Here is a 25,445-nt window from a genome sequence, read left to right as displayed (position 1 = left end):
CATACGGCGAAAATTATCAGTCTTTCTTGTTACGGTCAATCACTGCAGTGGCAAGGTCTGTCCACACAGCAAACAGGAAATGAGAAAGTAGCTTTGGCTGCAGCCTCTACAAGGCTTTACTGGCCTCCTGGAGGTGCGGGGGTAGACAGAATCTTGAGCAAATCTGTGTACTCTCTGCTTAATAGACAAAGAGCAAATTTTACTGCATAAGGTTTATATGTAGCCCTTGCCACATGTGTTTGTTCATTTTTTTTTTAAGTGTAATGGAAAAAAAGTATTTTATTTGCTCAGATCTATGCATTTTAAGAGTTTTAAAAAAAGCAAAAAGAGCTTTTACTGCAACATAAAGATCAAAGAGAGTTGATTTCCTCCCATAGCTATTTCTTCAGGTGTTTTTTTACTCTGCAATGTTATTTTCTTCTTCTTTTCAAAATGGTGCCCAGGATGAAAAAGCAATCTGTATTTAGATGTTTGCATTATATATCCTTTGCTATTCAAGAAACTGTGTATGCCCATATATTTAATGATCAGATTACACTTATAACAAAACTAGAACAAAGCTTCAGAAATTGTATACCTGTAATTTGGGGGGAATGTGTTCAACATTTTTTTAAAAATTTAAAAAATAAAAACTTTTTCCTAGAAGCTCTGTGCACTGTATTAGGATGGGCTACTCTGATTCAGAATCTGTTGCCATGGTGACAGACCTGGGTGCCTTGTGGGCTCTGTAAGAGAGGCTAGTGTGGTAATTATATAAGCTGAAGTGCTGCTGAATAACCCCAGGAAGGCAGGACTGCCACGGTGCAATTTCTAGGAAACCACTATTTTAAAATTCATACATCATAATGCCTTCTTCTTTTATATGGGGATCTACCATTTTGTATTTTTTGTATATAAATCTGATAAGACTGATAGACTACAAAATATAATTTACTAAATTCTGAACATCAGAAATATGCCAAATTAACTGTATTATATACTAGCGAATTTATTCACAACAATTTTATTGTTTCTGACACTGAACCAGTAATTAAACGACTTACTGTTTATCATAATGTGCTACCTGTGACTTAGTCCTTTTCTTTAATATGTAATATATAATAATTATAAAAGAGTAAGCAGGTAATTGATTAGAACAATAAGTCAATGCTATTTTTAACCTAAATAGACAAGCTAAATTAGTTAAGTGTAAAATGTAATCAACATATATAATTTCAATGAAAACCATATTTAAGAAGAAGAATACATACAAATCTTCTCAATCTTTTTTCACATTTTACATTTCCCATTGTCACATGTGGCCATTCTTCTAAAAGACAGATCATTACCTGACACATAGGAAATTGGTTTTTGATGATGACGTAAATTATTCCTTCATTCAACAAGAAGTTACTTAATAAGAAAAATAGATACTTCACCTTAAACAGGTCTTTTCACCTCTTTGGGTCTTCAGTTTCCTCATCTGTAAGATAAAATTTGTACTGAGGGCCTTTCCAGATAAAAAAAAGTTTGTTTTGATTCTGTATATCAATTGTCTACATATCAGTTGTCTAGTACTTTTATTTTGAAGTAAGAAAAGTACTATTTGTTCAGTACTAACCATGTCCTGACACTGTTCGACGTTTTATATATACTACCTGTGACACCGTAAGGTAGGTAACGTGAGTGCATGTTCAGTGGCTCAGTGGTATCTCACTCTTTGGGACCCCATGGACTGTAGCCCGCCAGGCTCCTCTGTCCATGGAATTTTCCAGGCAAGAATACTGGAGTGGGTTGTCATTTCCTACTCCAGGGGCTCTTCCTGACCCAGGGATGGAACCCGCGTCTCCTGTGTCTCCTGCACTGGCAGGCAGATTCTTCACTACTGCATCACTTGGGAAGCCCAGGTACTGTATTCCCGCTCAACAAATGAAGAAATAGAGTATACAATTTTAATCTGTCCAACTTAAATTTTATGTACTTTGTATTACACCACACATTAGTGAAGAATCTTCAGCTATCTGTATGAATTGATGATTTTTTGTGATGATAAAAAAATGAAAAGTATGACTGTATGACATGTCAGAACTCTGAAAGCATTGATTTTTTTTAATTATTAAAGAACTATGAAATCAATGTGACAGAAGACTAAGTTGAACTGTCATGAAATACAGAATTTCAGATTCTTCTGAAGGTTAATGGGATATAGAAACTGGACACTACTTAGTGCAAGAACAATGCCAAAAAAAAATGGGATTTAGACATTCTCTGACTGCTTATGAGTACCCATTTATGTCTAGTCATTCTGAGGTGATTAATCATGGATCTAGGTCTGATCAATTGAATTTTATAAAAATTAAATGCTGGTAAAAATAACCATTGTAATGAGCACTTAAAATGATAGATATGACTTAGTACAGGCTTTTTTTCATTAACCTGAGTGTTTTTTCTACTACTCCTCAGAAAGCACTTTCTCCCTATACTTGAAGATATGGCTGATAATGAAACAGCCATTCAGGTGTCCACATCCATTAGCAAAATCATTGTGTATTCCGCACGTTCCCTCCGTTATGTACATGGTCTTCTGTTCAGTAGTTTTACATACTTTTTACTGAATCAACACTGGCCCTTTCCTGTTCTAGCCAAAGAAGAGCCCCACCCCCTCCCCCAAATGCTTTATAACCCAATGAATGCCACTCTGGCTCTTTATCTTGGAGACTTTTTTGCCTCAAAACTCAATGTTATAGCCCATCTTGTTTTTTGTTGTGTGAAAGGGTAGTCTGATGACAGATTTCATTTCCCAGAATTTATTACCTATTGTGTATATTGCGGTTCAGTCACAATGACTCCATCTGCATTTAGGTTGAATGGGGGGCCCCACCCTGACCCAATTTAATAAAAAAATAATGAGGCCACTCAAAGCTCATAGATGTGTCAGCACTATGAAAAGGGTCTATAATCAATGCAAATGTGATGTTTTCCTGCTTTGTGGAGCACAGAGGTTTGACACCCATCTCTTTTGCTGGATCAAATCAGCCTCCCTCTTTGCTTTGAGAATCTAATGAAAGATATGGACTCTCTTCCCCCCTCAAAAAAAAAAAAATGCATGTGGCTGGATAATTTATTGAAATGTTAATTGATGGGTTGTTTCATGCTCTATTTTTTCCACCCTCCTGTTTCAAGAATGTGGTCAAGCCTCTAGAGATGTGAATTGTGCCCCTGAGGTTGCACAGAGCACAACCTGCCAGCCCATTCATGGGAGGCCTCCCGGAAAGTTCGGGAAGCTTTGTGTTGTCCAAGGATGGGGCTGGGAGAGGACCAGTATTGACCAAGCTCAAATTTCCTGCCACCCAGGGCAAAACGGGGACTTGAGGTCACGTTTATCTTGATTTAAAATTTACTGCATAATGTTATGTTTTGGGACATTTGTATACAGATATAGGTTTCCATCCACTCTATAATGCTATGTACCCACACATAATTTTACACAGTATTTCTGAGTATTTGTGACCCCCATTCCCCAATTCATCCTATACTACTATCAAAGAATTTTAACATTTATTAAGAGGTTACTATTGACTTTTAACAAAGAATAATTCATGTATTTTTCATGAAGAGGAGTAAGAGATAAGAGTTTAAATAATTTTCTCAAGGTCACACAAGCCATACTGATGGACGCAGGATTTGAATCCAGACACACACAGGGTAGCAGTAAGCTATGAAATGTGAAAGTGTCGGTCGCTCAGTTGTGTCCAACGCTGTGACCCCATGGACTATGAACCACCAGGCTCCTCTGTCCATGGAATTCTCCAGTTAAGAATACTAGAGTGGGTAGCCGTTCCCTTCTCCAGGGTATCTTCCCTACTCAGGGATTGAACCCAGGTCTCTTGCATTGTAGGCAGGTTCTTTACTATCTAAGCCACCAGAGAAGCCCAGCAGTATACTGCTGCACAAAAGCTATTGCTCTAGGATGCTATCCTTCAGACTGAACTTCATTTCTTTTATCTTCCTTAATTTCCTAAAAACACCCTTTAGTAATCCATGCCCCTGAACCTGGTCATAACATAACCAATCTCCATACAGAGATCAGGCACAATTTATACACTGACAGGTTAAAAGAGGCCCCTACTGTATATCATTTCTTATTTGACCCAGGTCCACACCACGCCAACCTCACATTTTAGAAGAACTCTGTGGCCTTGACTGGCTATTTCACCTCTCCAAATTTCAGATTTCTTATCAATAAAACAGAGATGATATCTATGACATGAGACAGTCATGTGAATTATATCAAAAGCAGGGCATATTAATTACTTCGCATAGGGCCTAGTATATAAGAGTTCAATAAATGGAAGCTCGCTGTTATAATTAAATGCACATTGTAATTGTGAAGACTCAGTTGATACTTTTTTAAAAGCAGACAAGGCTGTGGATCAAGGAGGTCTTCTGTGACTCCTTCAGGCTTGTAATTCTTCCTTTGTATTTCCACAGTATTTTGAATATATTTCATTGTTGCCTTTTGGATTCCATAAAATTTATGTTTTCACATATCTGTTTTCCATAACTAGACAGATAGCATCATACTGATCTTTGACATCTCAGTATCTAGCACAGGATTAAGCATTTAGGCCAGGGAGTCCAGGAGGCACTATTCATATTGCATTCATTATAAATGATGCCCTCCCAGACCCCAGTTGTGCCTTGCTGTGACCTGGGTATGTCTATTATAATAATGATTCTGTATGTAGGAATACTAGGTATGAAATAACATTTGAAATGAATAGAAAATGATGAAGTACTATCATTTCAAACATTTTACCACCCAGCACTTTCCCCTAGCTTTGCTCAGATATAATTGATACATACATATTCCTCTTTTTTATGATTCTTCTCAGATGCTGTTTAATGTTTTTACTGTGATAGAAAACATATAATACAGTGACATTTTAAAGGTACAACACATGACCTAAAGATTCTGTTAGATATTCTTTATAAGGTTTTAAGTTAGAATTTAATATTGGGAAAAATAACTTATCGTTGACAACAAACGTAGAGCTTTTTACCTTTCCCTAGTTCGTATAAAAGGAGATAATTTTAAGTCAAGGTTGGTAACGCAAAATGTCTTCAAAGCTGGTGCACAGAACTCCTGTACCAGTCATTTAAATGAGTTCTCAAAGAGTTGAAAAGAATCCTGATTTCATTCAATTTACTATTGATGTGTGTCATGGAAAGAAAGGTTGACTATTAACAAAATAGTCAGACTTGAGGTAAGGTTTCAAAGAAAGAAAATGAAAAGCATTTAAAATTTAAAATGTAAATCAAGCTCTTAGCTTTAGAATAGAATATAATTCAGGCCAGACTAATTTCAAATTTATGATAATTTCATTAGCTGCATTGAAGCTTTCCTTGATCCAGTCTGTAAAACAGTAGTTTGCTAATTAATAATTACAAAATATGGGAGATATTTAAGGCATTGTTTTCAAGCATTATTTGCATTTGTTGTTTTCAAGCACCATTTGTTCACAAGCTGCTAATTATAATTTTAATTCATTTATTAATCTAGATCCAATACAATCTCTGGTAATGTTTTACTATTCATTACTAATGGTATTATAATTACTTAAAAATTATATAAATGTGTTTATATTACAATAATATAATTCAGAATTTTTTAAGGTAATTAAACTTCATTTTCTGGTATCAGTTATGTGTTAGCTTTCAATTTGCTAAAAAAGATTTAACAGGCAACCTCTAAATTCATACTCTCAACTGTATAGTGAAGGATTGAACTGCTATGAAGAAGTAAATAAATAAAACATTTTTATGAGTGTGTTGAAACCTGTCAAAGTTTTTTATTTTTAACTAAGCTACAAAATTTTTATTCATCTGTCTTCAACTCACATTGATCATACAGAACAATTTTCTATAAGTTCTTTAATTCAATAGGGCACCTTTCCACTTTAATTGAAATCCTTACATGCCCACAACTGTCATAACTCACTTTTGTTTCTCAAATTGTTCATGTTATTTTCTGTGGTAAAATGGTAAGTAATAGTAATTATTATAATGGATGACTAAGTTGAAGACAAATATCAATGCAAATATCAATTTCAAAATGGTACTATTTTTTTCTACCTCAGTAGTTACACAGAACTCACTGATCCTCCAGTCTTCCTCTTAAACCTCTGACAAATCTTTTTAGAAGTCCCCCTGAGACCTTCCTCTCTCTTTTCTCTGGATTTCCCTTGGGATTCTCACCTAAGTTCTTTCTCTCCTCCCAATTTATTCACCTTTCATCTCAACTGTTGCCATGGAGTCAGTCATAACAATGATTCCTCAATAAATAGTTGTCTGATTTCTTAAAAGCAGCTTAATCCAATTGTTCAGTTTGTCTTTGTGGTATTTCTCTCTCTCTCTCTCTCTATATATATATATTTATATAATAGAAAAAAACATCCTGGTTTTAAACACACAAATGCTTTATTAATTGATGCATATGTCTTTGCTCAAATTAGTATTTCTTTGCATGTAATTTTATCATTCTCAATAAGCACGATTTGTTAAGAGAGTTTTAAATAATTTAAATTTCATATTTTATAAGCCCTTTACATAAAATATTCCTATTTGGTGGCTCAGACAGTAAGAATCTGCCAGTAGTGTGGGAGACCTGGCTTCGATCCCTGGGTCGGGAAGATCCCCTGGAGAAGGGAATAGCTACACACTTCAGTATTCTTGCCTGAGGAATTCCATGGACAGAGGATCCTGGAGGGCTGGAGGGGTCGCAAAGAGTCAAACATGACTGAGTGACTTTTACTTACATAAAATAAATTCATAGAAACAAATGTTCTTTATACTCTGGTCCTAGATGACAGACTGATTCCATGTGGAAGCTCTCCCTTCCACAGTGATTAACTAGAAATAACAGAAAAGATGTGTGATGTTAAATCCATTACCACAGAGGAAAACATGAATGGCAACTTTGAGGGAAACCTAGAAAGATTTTTAAAATGGAATTAAATAGGAGGGGAAAAAATGGTGCTGCTCTGGAGACTGCTGGTTCCAGACAAAATGGTGTAAACACATTCTATTTTATTTCTTCCACTAATCACAGCAACAAAAACAACAAATCCTGGGTCCAAAAAAAAAAGACACTTAAAGAAGACTCTGAAGGGAGGAGAAAATAAAGTGGAATGGCTAGGGACCTTGGAACTTGAGGAACAACCTGGCAGTAAATACACTGAGGTTTTTCTTGCCTCATAAATACCTCAGCCTGAATGAGAACCCAGAAACATAAACAGTCACAGACTGAAAATAACCCCAAGAAAAGTCTGCTTTCTCTAGCCAGAGGACCAGGAAAAGGTGATCAACAAGACAGAAACTCTTTAATCATACCTGCTTGTTCTTGGGGGTGAACATTAGGAAAAGGACCACTCCTCTCCCCTACCGCAATGGGCACTGCAGTGGCAGACCAAGGGGGCAGAGCTGTTTTCTACCCTTCTCACTGTGGTAACAAGGAGATGACCCTCACCACACGAGTCAGATGGGCTTCACTGGTGGCTCAGATGATAAAGAATCTGCCTGCAATTCAGAAGACCAAAGTTCAATCCCTGGGTCAGGAAGATACCTGGGAGAAGGAAATGGCAACCCATTCCAGTATTCTTGCCTGGAGAATTCCATGGGCAGAGGAGCCTGGTGGGCTATAGGCCATGGGGTTCCAAAAGAGCTGGACATAACTGAGGAACAAACACTTCCACTTTCACATGAGTCAGAGGGTGAAAACTTGTCTTGCAAACTGTGTTATGCAACAAAGAGGTGGTACTCCACCATCTACCCAGACAGTTCAGAGAGACTGTGGGATGCACTACAGTCTTCCGGGTAACAGAAGCAGAGTAGATAAGAATAGCATGGCAGGGTCTTGATAAACTAAACTGATATTTGAACTACCGAAAACAAAGAGAGTAACAGTATACACATTCTGAACCTAAAGAGGCTGCTAAAAAAAGACGACTTAACAGAAATCAGAGTCTCATAACACAAAACTCAAAATGCCAAGGGTACAGTACAAAACTGTCATGCCAAGAACCAGGAAAGTATAAACCAAGTGAGAAAAGATAATCAATAGATGACTACATCTATATAACACAGATTTTGGAGTTGTCTGAACAGGATTTGCAAAATGCTGTCTAAAATGCTTTAACAAGCAATTGTGAACACTTTTGAAACATATTTGTTAAAAATAGAAAATGCTGCAAGGAAATAGAAAATGTAAAGAAAAATTAATTAGAAATTCTAGAACTGAAAAATACAATAACCTAAATAAAAACCTCACTGGAGAGACTCAATGACAGAATGGAGATACAAGGTAAGAATCTACGAACTTTAAGATATGTTAACAGAAATTATCTAATAAAAAATACACAGAATTTTTTTTAATAAATTGAGTCTTATGGACCTATAAGATAATAACAAATGGTCTTTGATTCATATTATTAAAGTCCCAGAAGGAAAGAAAAAAATAATGCAATATTGAAAATAATTTGAAGAAATAATGGCTAAAAAAAATCACAAATTTGATGAAAGATATAAACCTACAGATTTAAGAAGCTGAGCAAACCACAAACAGAATAAACCCTCCAAAATCCATATCTAAATACATCACAGTCAAAATTGTGAAAAGACAAGAGAAAAACTTTGAAAACAGGAAAAAATCAACATATAACCCACAGAGGAACAATGATTCAAACAACAGCTGATTACTCATTAAAAATAATGAAGGTCAGAAGAAGTGATAGAAAAGTTTTCAATTCTGAAAGAAAAGAACTGTCAACCCAGAATTATATATCCAGTAAAAATATACTTCAGGAATAAGAAGAATTTGAAGATTAAAAACAATTAAGAGAAATTATCACCAGCAGAATGAAAGAATAGCTAAAGGAAATTCTTCACACTGAAAAAATATGATAACAGAAGGAAACTAAGAATATCAGAAACGAAGAAAGAATAACTTGAAGGGCAAAATATATAAGCAAGTCCAATAGATAATGTTTCCATGCAATTAAAAAAATCATGTTTAACAGTTGTAACAGTGTCTAATATGGTTCTCAGTGTATGTAGAAGTAATATTTTAAGACAATTATATCATAAAGAAGGAGAAGGTATGTGCATGCTTGGTCATGTCCAACTCTTCATGACCATATGGATTGTAGCTTGCCGGGCTCCTCTGTCCATGAGATTCTCCAGGCAAGGATTCTGGAGTGGGTTGCCATGTCCTCCTTGGGGGGATCTTTCCAACCCAGGGATTGAACCTGCCTCTTCTGTGGCTCCTGCATTGCAGGTAGATTCTTTATCACTGAGCCACTGGGGAAGTCCCAAAGAGGGAGAATACAGTGACCTAAATGATGGTAATGCATCCACATCACACTTGAAGTGGTAAAATACTGATAATAATTGACTAGAGCAAGCTACATATACTTATTGTAATCCTGAGCACAGACATGTAAAATAAACTAAATGAAGAGACAGACTCACGAGATAATATGATCAACAAATCAAAATGGGATACAAAACTAAATGAAATGCTGAAGAATGCAGAGAAAGACAGGAAAGAATAGAAGAATGAAGAATGGAATAAACAAAGCACATATTAAGATAGCAGACATGAATTCTGAAATGTTAACAATTACTATAAATACAAATGGCCAGAAACATGTCAAAAAGGGAGATACAAAGTACATGAAGCAAAACCTTACAGAAATGAAAGGAGAAATAGAGAAATCCACAATTACAGTTGGGGACTTCAATACCCCTTTGGAAGTAGCTAGTAGAAATAGTAGAAAAAGATGTTAGGAAGGATTTAAAAGAATTAAACAATATTATCAGCAAAGAAATCTAATCCATATTTATAAGAACATTTCACGAACAGTAGCAGAACAAACATTCTTTTTAAGTGTGCTTGGGACATTGCCAAAAGACTATTTCTTAGATCATAAAATGAACCTTGTTCTTGATCACTCAGCCATGTCTGACTCTTTTGCGACCCTGTGGACTGTAGCCTGTCAGACTCCTCTGTCCTTAGGATTTTTTAGGCAAGAAAACTGGAGTGGGTGTTCTTGAGAAGATCCTCCAGAGGATCTTCCCAACCCAGGAATCAAACTCATGTCTTCTGTGTCTCCTGCACTGCAGGCAGATTCTTTACCCACTGAGACACTGGGGAAGCCCTAAAATGAATCTTGACAAATTATAAAAGAATTATTGAGATCAAATAAAATATGTTCTCTGATCATAATGAAATCAAACTAGGAATCAATAATGAAAAGAAAAGGAAAAAAAAATCACCAAACACTTAGAAATCAAACAATCTACTTCTAAATAATCCATATATCAAATAACCAGTCTTAAGGAAAAACTTTTTAAATTAACTGAATTAAAATGAAAATACAACATATCAGAAATGTAGAAAACCACAATGAAATATTACTACATATGTACCAGAACAGCTAAAATAAATAATACTAATGACAACACCAAATTCTGGTGAGGATCTGGAGAAACTGGATGTTTTCATAAATTTCTGGTAGAAATGTAAAATAGTATAGCTACTCCAAGAAGCAGTTTGGAAGTTTCTTAATAAACAAAACATGAAACTATTGTATGACCCAGCAATTGCTTTCTTAGGCATTTATCTTAGAGAAATGAAAATATATGCTCACACAAAGAACTATATAGATGATTTTTAATAGAAGCTTTTTCTGTTATGGTCAAAATGGGAATCAATCCAGATGCTTTTCAACAGATGAGTGGCTTAACAAACTTTTACATTGTTATAGTTACACTGATCATAGAAAACTACTCAGCAATTAATTTAAAATGAACTCCTGATATGTGGGCTTCCCAGGTGGCACTAGTGGTAAAGAAACTGCCTGCCAATGCTGGAGACATGGGTTCGATCCCTGAGTCAGGAAGATCCCTTGGAGACGAGCATGGCAACCCACTTAAGTATTCTTGCCTGGAGAATCCCAGGGACAGAGGTGCCTGGTGGGCTACAGTCCATGAGGTAGCAAAGAGTCGGACAAGACTGAAGTGACTTAGCAGCAGCAGCATTGATACATACAACAACTTGGAACTTGAATGAATTTCCAGGGAATTATGCTAAAAAAAGCCAATTCCCCAAAATTGCATACCACATGATTTCACTTATACAACATTTTTGAAGTTGCAAAATTTGGGGAAAAAAAGACAGACTAGAGGTTGTAAGCCAATAGAGAAAGGAAGGATGAGAAGGAGGTATGGATATAAAAGGGCAACCAAGGGGCCCTGGTGGTGGTGGTAATGGAGCTGTTCAGTGTCTTGACTGTGGTAGCGGATAAGTGAACCAAAAAAGGTGATAAAATTGTATAGAACTTAATACACACACACATACAAATAAGTACAAACCAAATTTGGGAAATTTGAAAAAACAATGGGATTCATCAATGTCAATATCTTAGTTGTGATATTATATTATAATTTTTCAAAATATTACCATTGAGGGAAGCTGGGATAAGTGTATGAAGGATCTCTCTATTATCTCTTACTACTGCATGTGAATCTACAATTATCTCAATAAAAGTTTCAGTTAAAAGTATCTGTGGCATGTAGCTAAAGCAGTGATATAGGGAAATTTATGGGAATTAAATGCTTGCCCTTTAGCTCGTACTGCTAGTAATTTTTGCTCAGGAAGTCCTGATTATGCAGAAAGATTAAAATAACTATTGATTCTGGACTAATATCACAGATTTAAATGTAAAATGTAATATTATAAAGCTTTTAGAAGAAAATATGAAGAAGATATTTGTGACCTAGAATTGGGTAAAGAGTTCTTAGATGTGACTCTAAAGGCATGATTTATAAAAGAAATAATCACTGAATTGGAGGACATCAAAATTTGAAATCCTTACTCTGCAAAATACCCTATTAAGATAAAAAGACAAAACAAAGACTGGGAGAAAACATTTGCATATTCAACAAGACATTCATATCCAGAATGAATTCTTTAGTGGCTCAGGGGTAAAGAATTCACCTGTTGATTAAGGAGACTTGAGTTCTATCCACGGGCCTGGATAAAGGAAGGAAATGGCAACTCACTCCAGTATTCTTGGCTGGGAAATCCCTCTGGGGGGGTCACAAGGAGTCTGACACGACTTAGTGACTAAACAACAACAATCTAGAACATGTAAAGAGCATTTCAACTTTGACAGTAAAACAAACAATTCAATTAAAAATGAGTAAAAGATTTGAACAGACACTTTACCAAATAATGTATACAAATAGAAACTACATACAATTCAGTTCAGTTCAGTTTAGTTCAGTCGCTCAGTCATGTCTGACTCTTTGTGACCCCATGGACTGAAGCACGCCAGGCCTCCTGTCCATCACCAACTCCCAGAGTTTACTCAAACTCACGTCCATTGAGTTGGTGATGCCATCCAACCATCTCATCCTCTGTTATCCCCTTCTCCTCCCACCTTCAATCTTTCCCAGCATCAGGGTCTTTTCCAATGAGTCAGTTCTTTGCATCATGTGGCCAAAGTACTGGAGTTTCAGCTTCAGCATCAGTCCTTCCAATGAATACTCAGGACTGATTTCCTTTAGGATGGACTGGTTGGATCTCCTTGCTGTCCAAGGGACTCACAATTAAAAGTGTTCAATACTGTAATATGGTAGGCAGAATAATGGCCTCCAAAAGGTGGCCACCTCCTAATCTCTGGAACCTGTGAACATATGATCTTACTTGGCAGAAGGAACTCTGCAGATGTGATTAAAGTTAAGAACCTTGAGATAAGGGGATTATCCTGGGTTATCCAGGTAGGCCCAGTCTTATATGAGTACTTAAAGGTAAGAATCTTTTCCGGGTACGGTTAGAGATACATAACAACGGAAGAAGTGTCAAAGGAATGTGATGTTGTTGGCTTTGAAGACAGATGAAGGGCCTGGAGCCTCTGGTAGCCTCTAGAAGCTGGAAAAGTCAAAGAAATAAATCTTCTGAAGAGGAAGGAAGGCATGTTTATACCATTTTAGCCTCATGAGACCTGTTTCAGACCTCTGACCTATGGAACTATGAAACAACTTGTGCTATTTTAAGCCGCTAAAGTGGTGGAAATTTGTTACAGCAGCAATAGAAAGCTAGTACAGTCATTGTGCTGTGCTAAGTCACTTCAGTCGTCTCTGAGTCTTTGTGACACTGTAGCCCACCAGGCTCCTCTGTTTATGGGATTCTCCAGGCAAGAATACTTGAGTGGGTTGCCATGCCTTCCTCCAGGGGATCTTCTCTGCCCAGGGATCAAACCCATGTCTCTTACGTCTCCTGGCAGGCAGGTTCTTTACAACTAACACCACCTAGGAAGCCCATACAGAAATGCAAAAGAAAACCTTTAGAAGACACCACTTCAGTTCAGTTCAGTCACTCAGTCGTGTCTGACTCTTTGCGACCCCATGAATTGCAGCACGCCAGGCCTCTCTGTCCATCACCAACTCCCGGAGTTTACCCAAACCCTGTCCATTGAGTCGGTGATGCCATCCAACCATCTCATCCTCTGTCGTCCCCTTCTCCTCCTGCCCCCAATCCTACCCAGCATTAGGGTCTTTTCCAATGAGTCAACCCTTCGCATGAGGTGGCCAAAGTATTGGAGTTTCAGCTTCAACATCAGACCTTCCAATGAACACCCAGGATTGATCTCCTGTAGGATGGACTAGTTGGATCTCCTTGCAGTCCAAGGGACTCTCAAGAGTCTTCTCCAACACCACAGTTCAAAAGCATCAATTCTGCGGCGCTCAGCTTTCTTCACCGTCCAACTCTCACATCCATACATGACCACTGGAAAAACCATAGCCTTGACTAGACGGACTTTTGTTGGCAAAGTAATGTCTCTGCTTTTAAATATGCTATCTAGGTTGGCCATAACCTTCCTTCCAAGGAGTAAGCGTCTTTTAATTTCATGGCTGCAGTCACCATCAGCAGTGATTCTGGAGCCCAAAAAAGTAAAGTCTGACACTGTCTCCACTGTTTCCCCATCTATTTCCCATGAAGTGATGGGACCAGATGCCATGATCTTAGTTTTCTGAATGTTGAGCTTTAAGCCAACTTTTTCACTCTCCTCTTTCACTTTCATCAAGAGGCTCTTTAGTTCTTCTTCACTTTCTGCCATAAGAGTGGTGTCATCCACATATCTGAGGTTATTGATATTTCTCCCGGCAATCTTGATTCCAGCTTGTGTTTCTTCCAGCCCAGCATTTCTCATGCTGTACTCTGCATATAAGTTAAATAAGCGGGGTGACAATATACAGCCTTGACATACTCCTTTTCCTATTTGGAAGCAGTCTGTTGTTCCATGTCCAGTCCTAACTGTTGCTTCCTGACCTGCATACAGGTTTCTCAAGAGACAGGTCAGATGGTCTGGTATTCCCATCTCTTTCAGAATTTTCCACAGTTTATTGTGATCCACCACTACATGCCCATTAAAACAGCTAAAATAAAAATTACTGACATTAGCAAACACTAGAGAGGATGTGGAAAAACTGAATCTCTCATAAATTGCTAGTGGGAATGTAAAACAAGACAGCTACCCTGAGAAGCAGTTTGGGATTTTCCTAAAAACCTAAACATGCACCTATCATATGAGCCATCAATTATACTCCTGGACATTTATCCTAGAGAAATGAAAACTAATGTTTACACAAAAACCTGTGAAATAATGCCTATAGAAGCTTTACTTGCAATAACTCAGAATAGAAAACAACTCAAATATCCTTCAACAGAGGAATAAACAAAAGATGGTATATCCACACTATGAAATAACTACCATCATGGACATTTCAATTTTCACTGGTTGAGACAGACAACAAAAGAATAAGCAAAGGAAAATAGCAGAGTGCAAAACATGTTTTGGACAAAAAGCAAAGTAAGAAAGGTGTGTGGGGAGAGAGAAAGAATGTGTATGTGAGGATATTACTGCTGCTTTGGATAAAGTAGTCAGGGATTATCTCTCTGATGAGGAGATTTAAATAATCGGTGGAAGCAAGTTTTACAACATTCAGAGAGAAAACAAGGCAAGTAGCAGGAGGAACAGTTGTATGTGTGTGGAGGGTTTGAAATGTTGACAACAGCAGGGAAACCAAAATGTCTGGAGCAGAATGGGCCAGGGGGAAAAGTTCAGAGAATCCACAGGAGCCTGGTCATCTAGGACATTCTAGGCCATCTTAAGGACTTGTGATTTTATTCCAAGCTTAACTGATACAGCATGTTCCAAGAGTATTTTAACCAGCAATTCCTTAAAAAGCATCAGCCAGCAATTATGCAAACTAAAGGCTTCATCTTTGAAATGAATCAGTCAACAGATGAATAGAATAGCAGATGGGAAACACAAAAGAGCAAATTAGTGAGCTGGAGGTAAAACCCAAATATCTTTTCCAGAATAGAGAACACACACACAATAAAAAGATGTAAAGTAAGAAGAGAAAGACAGAACCTCAAGCAATCCATCAAGAAGATCCAAATTTTATCCAACAGAAATTTTGGAAGATACTGTTAGAACAGTCCTTTTAGAAAAAATGGAAAAGAGACAATGTTCAAAGCAATATAAATATATACCATTGAAAAGCTTCAATTTATGAGAAACAGAGCAAATTCTGCACCGAATAAAGACATGTGAAACTGAAAGTCACTCAGTAGTATCCAACTCTTTGCGACTGCATAGACTATACAGTCCATGGAATTCTCCAGGCCAGAATACTGGAGTGGGTAGCCTTTCCCTTCTCCAGAGGATCTTCCCAACCCAGGGATCGAACTCAGGTCTCCCACATTGCAGGTAAATTTTTTACCAGCTGAGCCACAAGGGAAGCCCTAATGGACATAAATATTTATCAAACATCCATGAATCATTACAAAATACGACCATATACTACATAATGAAGAAGACAGTTATTTTATAAGATTATTAGAATCTCTAAATGTAAACAAGGCAAACCTTGCCCAAGAATAAAATTAGAGGTCAATTTCACTTAAGAACATAAGAGGTAGAGTCCTAAATAAATAATAGCAAATCAAATCTGGTGGTGTATTTAAAAAAAAAAAAAGGCCAAGTAGAATTTACTATTTTTTTAAAAACTGTGTATGTAATTTATTAACACATTAAACGTTGAAGAAATATGGTTATATCATATGGTGTAAGTAAAACTTTAGGTAGATTTCAACATACATTTAAACTTTAATTTTTATTTTTTCATCTCTAAGAGATTTATTAAAGAAAGGCTCCCTAGAGACATCAAGTGAATGGGAGAAGGACAGGGAAAGGGAAGAAGCTGAGAAAGGATGTGATTTCATGTGAAGTCCCAGCCTAATTCCAAGGGGAGCTCTGGAGTATAAATTATTCCTTAGACCATGTCATTCATTGAAGCCAGGGAAGAGGGCTTTTTGACTTCTGAACCCATTACTGGCCTTAGGCTGAGGGAATGTCAGGACAGGTTGAGAGGTAGGTTAACCATGGGGGACACAAAACTCCCAAGTACTGCTGGCTCTCCATATGGATTGAACTGGCTCCAAGGTCAGAGACGCCTGCCTTTGATTGCAGAGCACTGGAGACTAGGCATTCAGAACTGGAAAAGTATGCAACAGATCTCTTAATAGCATTGGAAAGAAGGAGGAGCAATGAAGAATTGATGCTTTTGAACTGTGGTGTTGAAGAAGACTCTTGAGAGTCCCTTGAACTTCAAGGAGATCAAACCAGTCCACCCTAAAGGAAATCAGTTATGAATATTCATTGGAAGGACTGATGCTGAAACTGAAACTCCACTACTTTGGCCACCTGATGTGAAGAGCCAATTCATTAGAAAAGACCTTGATGCTGGGAAAGATTGAGGGCAGGAGGAGAAGAGGACGACAGAGGACGAGACGGTTGGATGGCATCACCGACTCAAAGGACATGAATTTGAGCAAGCTCCGGGAGATGGTGAAGGACAGGGAAGCCTGGTGTGCTGCTGTCTATAGGGTCGCAAAGAGTTGGACATGACTGAGTCAACAACAACAGTGCCTAACCTCCCATAACTGCTTTTCTCACCACCAAGTACCAAGAAAGAGGGTTTTCATGAGGTTCTGCTGAGAGAGAAAATGACTAATACCTTCTGAAAGTCCTAAGATTAACTTTTCATCATCCAGAGATATATCTCCTTCCTCTAGTGATAAGAAATAGTGTCCCTGGAAAGCCTTTGTAAGTCTGAGCAGCCATCCTGGTTAAAGATGACTTGGGGCATTTGAAAGTTGTGGAAGGCATATTTCTGACTCTCTTGCTCTTCAGTTCAGTGATTTTCTGAGACAGAAACTCATAGACTGAAGTAGAGAGTACAGTGGACCCAGGGTAGATCCAGAAGCTAGATATGAGTGGTCAAACATTCATATAGTCTACACAGGGATTTAAGAAGTCTACCATTCTCTTCCTGGTCTCTGGTTGTCCTTTCACAAAAGGGTCAAGCCAGAGGTTCTCAGTGGTCCAGGAATCATTTTGTTCAGTATTTAGTTCAATGGCATCTTCATTTATTCCTTATCTGATGCTATTTCTTTCTTTATTTGGAGCCTAGTTACTGACCTATATCACTTTCTTCTCTTTGAAGAATTTCTTTTAACATCTCTTACATAGAAGATTGACTGGCAAAAAAATTTCCTCAATTTTTATTTTTTTGAGAAAGTCTTTATTTCTATTTCACTATTAAAGGATGATTTCACAGGCTACAGAATTTTGGATTGGTGGTTTTTCTCTGAATGCTTTAAATATTTCACTTCACTCTCTTCCTTTTTGCATGGTTTCTGAGAAAGTGGATGTAATTCTTATCTTTACTTCCCTGTAGATAAGGTGTTTTTCCCCTCTGGCTTCTTTCAAGATTTTTTTTTATCTTTGATTTTCTAATGTCTGAATATAACATGCTTAGATGTAGTGGGGTTTTTTTTAATTTTTGTTTTTATCATAAAAATCCTGCTTGGTATTCTCTGCACTTTCTGCAACTGTGGTTTGGTGTTTGACATTAATTTTGGGGAAATCCTCAGTCATTATCATTTCAAATATTGCTTCTGTTCCTTTCTCTCTTCTCCTCTGGTATTCCCATTATGCATACATTAGATCTTTTGTAGATGTCTCACAATTTCTGGTTATTCTGTCCTGTTTTCTTCAGTCTTTTTTTCTGTTTGCTTTTCAGTTTGGAAGTTTCCGCTGAGATATCCTCAGATATTCTTCCCTCGGGTGTATGTAGTCTAATGGCCCCATCAAAGCTATTTTTCATTTCTATTCCAGTGGTTTGATCACTAGCATTTCTCTTTGCTTCTTTCATAAGACTTCCATCCCTCTGTTACATTATCTGTCTGTTCTCATGTGTTGTCTAGCTCTCCCATTAGATTCCTTAATAAACTAGTCATTGTTGTTTTAAATTTCCGGCCTGATAATGCCAATATTCCTGCCATATCTGACTCTGGTTCTGATGCTTATTCAGTCTCTTTAAACTGTGTTTTTGCCCTTTAGTATGCTTTCCAATTTTTTGCTTGATAGCCAGACATGGTATACTGAGGTAAAGCAACAAGTGTAAGTATACCTTTAGTGACATGGTGGTGAGGTGTGGGAAGAGAGGAGGTATTCTGTGGTCCTGTGATTAGCTCTTAGTCTTTTGAGGAGCCTGTGCCCCTGCAATGTGAACCTTACCGGTGCTTCTAAGTTCTCCCCCCCTCCTAACTGTGATGGGATAGCTACACAGGGCTAGAGTTGAGTATTTCCCTTCCCCTAGGTACATTGCACTCTGATAAAATTCCACCTGGTTAGACTCTGGTAAAATAGTTTATCCTGAGGGCAGCCTTTGTTAAGAAGAATAGAAGGCAATGGCATGTTTCACAAAGGATATTTTCCCCCTCTCTCTGCTAGAAGCAGGTGGGGATTTTTCTCTGATATTCACTCTGAGGACCTGGTGGAGCTCCTAGTGATAAAATTCACAGAAGTGTGGAAGTGGCCCCATGACTGGATTTCCCTGGAATTTTTAACTTTCAGACTTGTCCATACTAAGCATCTAGCTAGTCTTCAATGATTACAGTTCAAATTTCCTACCATGGCACTCGTTCCCAGAGAGGTTTCTCTTCGTGGGTTTCTGCTCCAGTAAGTTGAAATTTTCTGTATCCACCAGTTTGTCTATTCAATTTGGGGGGCAGCAATATGCCTGGTGACTACGTTTCTCTGATGGGTCTAAATAGAGTTTGTAGTTTTTCAGTTTGTTCATATTTTTACTTTTTAAGATGAAGCAGCTTCTAAGCTTCTTAAATGTGTAGGAAGGTATCTATCAAAAACCTAAACCATATTTAATGACAGAATTTTAGAAACATCTTAGATAAAGTCATTTCTTCATTTTTAACTCATATTCAGTGCATCTTGGAGGGCTTAGATAATACCCCCCTCCAAAAGGAAAAAAATATAAATACGGGTAAGGGGGGGAAAAAACTCTTTTTATTTGTCTAAAGTATTATTTTCTACTAGTAAATCCAGAGCAATAAACCAATAAGTTCTTAGAAGCACAAAGAAAATTCAGTACAGCATAAAATGTAAGATCAATTTTTTAAATATTTCTATATATCACTAAAAACAAAGTAGAAAACACTATTTTTAGAAGGCCTTTTTCACATATGTACCAAAATCATAAAGCATTTAGACATAAAATTGATTTTTAAGATGTGTAAGACCCTTGCGGCTGACTTTATTTTGAGGAGCTCCAAAATCACTGCAGATGGTGACTACAGCCATGAAATTAAAAGACGCTTACTCCTTGGAAGGAAAGTGATGACCAACCTAGACAGCATATTAAAAAGCAGAGAAATTACTTTGTCAACAAAGGTCCACCTAGTCAAGGCTATGGTTTTTCCAGTAGTCATGTATGGATGTGCGAGTTGGACTATAAAGAAAGCTGAATGCTTTTGAGATTGCATCCAAATATTGCATTTTGGACTCTTTTGTTGACCATGATGGCTACTCCATTTCTTCTAAGGGATTCTTGCCCACAGTAGTAGATATAACGGTCATCTGAGTTAAATTCACCCATTCCAGTCCATCTTAGTTTGCTGATTCCTAGAATGTCAACGTTCACTCTTGCCATCTCCTGTTTGACCACTTCCAATTTGCCTTGATTCATGGACCTAACATTCCAGGTTCCTATGCAATATTGCTCTTTACAGCATCGATCTTTGCATCTATCACCAGTCACATCCACAATTGGGTATCGTTTTTGCTTTGGCTCCATCCCATCATTCTTTCTGGAGTTATTTCTCCACTGATCTCCATTAGTATATTGGGCACCTATTGACCTGGGGAGTTCATCTTTCAGTGTCCTATCTTTTTGCCTTTTCATACTGTTCATGGGGTTCTCAAGACAAGAATACTGAAGTGGTTTGCCATGCCCTTCTCCAGTGGACCACAATCTGGCAGACCTCTCCACCATGACCCAACCGTCTTGGGTGGCCCCACACAGCATGGCTTACTAAAGAGGCTCTTGATGAAGGTGAAAGAGGAGAGTGAAAAAGTTGGCTTAAAGCTCAACATTCAGAAAACTAAGATCATGGCATCTGGTCCCATCACTTCATGGGAAATAGATGGGGAAACAGTGGAGACAGTGTCAGACTTTATTTTTTTGGGCTCCAGAATCACTGCTGATGGTGACTGCAGCCATGAAATTAAAAGACACTTACTCCTTGGAAGGAAGGTTATGGCCAACCTAGATAGCATATTTAAAAGCAGAGACTTTACTTTGCCAACAAAAGTCCGTCTAGTCAAGGCTATGGTTTTTCCAGTGGTCATGTATGGATGTGAGAGTTGGACAGTGAAGAAAGCTGAGCGCCGAAGAATTGATGCTTTTGAACTGTGGTGTTGGAGAAGACTCTTGAGAGTCCCTTGGACTGCAAGGAGATCCAATCAATCCATCCTAAAGGAAATCAATCCTGGGTGTTCATTGGAAGGTCTGATGTTGAAGCTGAAACTCCAATACTTTGGCCACCTCATGCGAAGGGTTGACTCATTGGAAAAGACCCTAATGCTGGGTAGGATTGGGGGCGGAAGGGGAAGGGGATGACAGAGGATGAGATGGTTGGATGGCATAACCGACTCGATGGACATGGGTTTGGGTGGACTCCGGGAGTTGGTGACAGACAGAGAGGCCTGGCGTGCTGCAATTCATGGGGTCGCAAAGAGTCAGACACGACTGAGCAACTGAACTGAACTGAACTGAATGCTTTTGAACTGCGGTGTTGGAGAAGACTCTTGAGAGTCCCTTAGACTGCAAGGAGATCCAACTAGTCTATCCTAAAGGAGATCAGTCCTGGGTGTTCATTGGAAGGACTGATGTTGAAGTTGAAACTCCAATATTCTGGCCACCTGATGTGAAGAGCTGACTCATCTGAAAAGACCCTGATGTTGGCAAAGATTTAAGGCAGGAGGAGAAGGGAATGACAGAGGATGAGATGGTTAGATGGCATCACCGACTCAATGGACATGAGTTTGGGTAAACTCCGGGAGTTGGTGATAGACAGGGAGGCCTGGCGTGCTGCAGTTCATGGGGTCACAAAGAGTCAGACACGACTGAGCGACTGAACTGAACTGAACTGAAGACCCTTGTGGAGAAATTATGAAACGTTATTAAAAGACATAAAAAAAGATTTGAGTAAATTGAAAGTATTCAAGATTTTATTATAAGTCCTACACAAGGAAAGAGATAGAGAAAACAGACTATAAATGGTTGAAGGAAAGATTTAAAATTGAACTTTCTGCAGTCAATAATGTTGGTCACTCAGAAAATTAGAGTGACTCCAAGAAGAAACTGGCAAAATATTTTCATGGATTTTTCAGAAAGGGACCCTACATATATGATCTACATGCAATAAATTAATATCTTTCCTCTATTCCCTCAGTAACCAATGAAAAAATACATTGGAAAAAAGTAAGTTCCTATTTGTAGTGCTTAAATAGTATCTCCCATAAAGTTCATATCCACTTAAAATCTCAGAATATGACTGTATGGAAACAGTCTTTGCAGATCTAATTAGTTAAGGATCTTGAGATAAATTGGATGTATCTTCCCTTTCTCTTCACTTCTCCTTTCCTCCGCTATATGTAAAGCCTCCTCAGACAGCCACTTTGTCTTCTTATATTTCTTTTTCTTTGGAAGGGTTCTGGTCACTGACTCCTGTATAATGTTATGAACTTCTGTCCATAGTTCTTCAGGCACTCTGTCTACCTGATTTAATTCCTTGAATCTATTTTCACCTTCACTATATAATAATAAAGGATCTGGTTTGGGTCATAACTGAATGACCTAGTGGTTTTCCCTAATTACTTCAACTTAAGCCTGAATTTTGCAATAAGGAACTCATGATCTGAGCCACAGTCAGCTGCAGGTCTTATTTTTCTCTGACTGTATATAGATTTCCTCCATCTGTGGTTTCAAAGAATATAGTCAATCTGATTTCAGTATTGACCATTTGGTGATTGACCATTTGGTGTAGAGTTGTCTCTTGTGTCATTGGAAAATGGTATTTGCTATGACTAGGGTGTTCTCTAGACAAAACTCTGTTAGCCTTTACCCTGCTTCATTTTGTACTCCAAGGCCAAACTTGCCTGTTACTCCAGGTATCTCTTAACTTCCTACTTTTGCATTTCAGTCCCCTATGATGAAAAGGACACCTTTCTTTTTTTTTGGTATTAGTTCTAGAAGGTTGTAGCTCTTCATGAAACTATTCAACTTCAGCTTCTTTGGCATAAGTGCTTGGGGCATAAACTTTAATTACTGTGACGCTGAATAGTTTGCTTGGAAATGAACTGAAATCATTCTGTTGTTTTTTGAGATTGCACCCAAATACTGCATTTCAGACTCTTTCATTGACTATGAGGGCTATTCCATTTCTTCTAATGGATTCTTGCCCACAGTAATAGATATAACAGTCATCTGAATTAAATTTGCAAATTCCCATCCATTTTAGTTCACCGATTCCTAAAATGTCAATGTTCACTCTTACCATCTCCAGCTTGACCATGACCAATTCACCTCGATTCATGGACCTAACATTTCAGATTCCTATGCAACAATGTCCTTTATAGCACTGGACTTTTCTTTCACTACCAGCCACATCCACAGCTGAGCATCATTTCTGCTTTGGCCCAGCCACTTCATTCTTTCTGGAGCTACTAGTTATTGCTCTCTGCTCTTCTCCAGTAGCATATTGGACACCTTCTGACTTCTGGGGGCTCATTCTCCAATGCAAAACCATCCCAAAGAAAAAGAAATGCAACAAGGTAAAATAGTTGTCTGAGGAGGCTTTATACATAGCTGAATAAAGAAGGGAAGCAAAAAGCAAGAGAAAAAGGGAAAGATGTATCCAACTGAATGCAGAGTTTGAGAATAATGAGAGATAAGAAGGTCTTCTTAAATGAACAGTCCATAGAAGTAGAGGAAAACAACAGAATGATTAAGACTAGAGATCTCTTTAAGAAAATCGGCTATATCAAGGGAATATTTCATGCAAGGATGGGCATGATAAAGGACAGAAACAGTAAGGACCTAACAGAAGCAGAAGATATTAAAAAGAGGTGGCAAGAATACACAGAAGAACTATACAAAAAAGGTTTTAATGACCCAATCATGTGATATGGTCATTCATCTACAGCCTGACATCTTGGAGTCTAAAGTCTAGTGGGCCTTAGAAGCATTACTAAACAAGGCTAGTCAAAATGATGGAATTCCAGTTGAGCTATTTCAAATCTTAAAAGATGATGTTGTTAAAGTGCTGCACTCAATATGTCAGCAAATTTGGAAAACTCAGCAGTGGCCGCAGGACTGGAAAAAGTCAATTTTCATTCCAATCTAAAAGAAGGGCAACGCCAAAGAATGTAAAAACTACCATACAGTTGTGCTCATTTTGCATGCTAGTAGGTGATGCTCAAAATCCTTCAAGCTAGGTTTCAGCAGTATGTGAGCTGAGAACTTCCAGATGTACAAGCTGGGTGTAGAAAAGGCAGGGGAGCCAGAGATCAAACAGCCAACATTCATTGGATCATAGAGAAAGCAAGGGAATTACAGAAAAACATCTACTTCTGCTTTGTTGGCTATGCTACAAACATGTGGATCACAGCGAACTGTGGAAAATTCTGAAAGAGATGGGGATACCAGACCACCTTACCTGTCTCTTATATGCAAGTCAAGAAGCAACAGTTAGAACCTCATGTGGAAAAACTGGCTGGTTCAAAATTGGAAAAGGAGTACATCAAGGCTGTATATTGTCACCCTGTTTATTTAGCTTACATGCAGATTACATCATTCAAAATCCTGGGCTGGATGAATCACAAGCCGGAATCAATATTGCCAGGAGAAATATCAACAACCTTAGATAGGCAGATGATACCAATCTAATGGCAAAAAGCGAAGAAGAACTAAAGAGCCTATTGATGAAAGTAAAAGAGGAGAGTGAAAAAGCTGGCTTAAAACTCAACATTAAAAAAACGAAGATCATGGCATCTGTGATGGTCCCATCACTTCATAGAAAATAGATGGGGAAAAAGTGGAAGTAGTGACATTTTATTTTCTTGGGCTCCAAAATCACTGTGGACGGTGACTGCAGCCATGAAATTAAAAGATGCTTGCTCCTTGGAAGGAAAGCCATGACAAACCTAGACAGTGTATTAAAAAGCAAAGACATCACTTTGCCAACAAACGTCAGTATAGTCAAGGATATGTTTTTCCAGTAGTCATGTATGAATGTGAGAGTTGGACCATAAAGAAGGCTGAGTGCCGAAGAATTGATACCTTCGAACCGTGGTGTGGGAGAAGACTCTTGAGAGTCCCTCGGACTGCAAGGAGATCAAACCAGTCAATCTTAAAGGAAATCAACCCTGAATTTTCGTTGGAAGGACAGATGCTGAAGCTGAAGCTCCAATACTTTGACCACCTGACGCAAAGAGCTGACTCATTGGAAAAGACCCTGATGGTGGGAAAGATTGAGTGCAAAAGGAGAAGAGGGTGTCAGAGGATGATATAGTTAAATAGCATCACAGACTCAATGGACATGAATCTAAGCAAACTCTGGGAGGTAGTAAAGATAGGAAAGCCTGGCCATGCTTCAGTCCCTGGATTCACAAGGAGTTGGAAACAACTTAGCAAGTGGACCAAAACAACAGCTTGAGACAAAATCATCTTGGATTTAGAATGAGTTTGGGAGTCTCGGATGAACATGTACACACTGCTATATTTAAAATGGATAACCAACAAGGACCTACTGTATAGCACATGGAACTTGCTCAATGTTATGTGGCACTCTGGATGAGAGGGGAGTTTGTTGGAGTATAGTGGATACATGTATATGTATGGCTGAGTCCCTTAGCTGTCCACCTGAAACTATCACAACATTGTTAATGGGCTATACCTTAATACAA

The 25,445-nt window shown here is 38.1% G+C and overlaps 1 protein-coding gene across 1 annotated transcript in view; it reads right to left on the bottom strand.

Annotated features, from left to right (window-relative positions):
- The window catches only part of ASB4 (ankyrin repeat and SOCS box containing 4), a 259,323-nt gene that overhangs the window by 99,286 nt on the left and 134,592 nt on the right, over positions 1-25,445 (bottom strand). Inside the window, exon 3 of the mRNA XM_081531520.1 lies at positions 1,419-1,462. Coding sequence (XP_081387646.1) covers positions 1,419-1,462 — 44 coding nt within the window. The remainder of the gene's footprint in view (positions 1-1,418; positions 1,463-25,445) is intronic.

Source organism: Giraffa tippelskirchi, chromosome 10 (genome assembly GCF_054371585.1).
Source record: "Giraffa tippelskirchi isolate mGirTip1 chromosome 10, T2T-mGirTip1v1.2.pri, whole genome shotgun sequence".
Lineage (NCBI taxonomy): Eukaryota > Metazoa > Chordata > Mammalia > Artiodactyla > Giraffidae > Giraffa > Giraffa tippelskirchi.
Note: the sequence above shows the minus strand (reverse complement) of the source record. Positions and strands in the feature narration are given on the sequence as shown.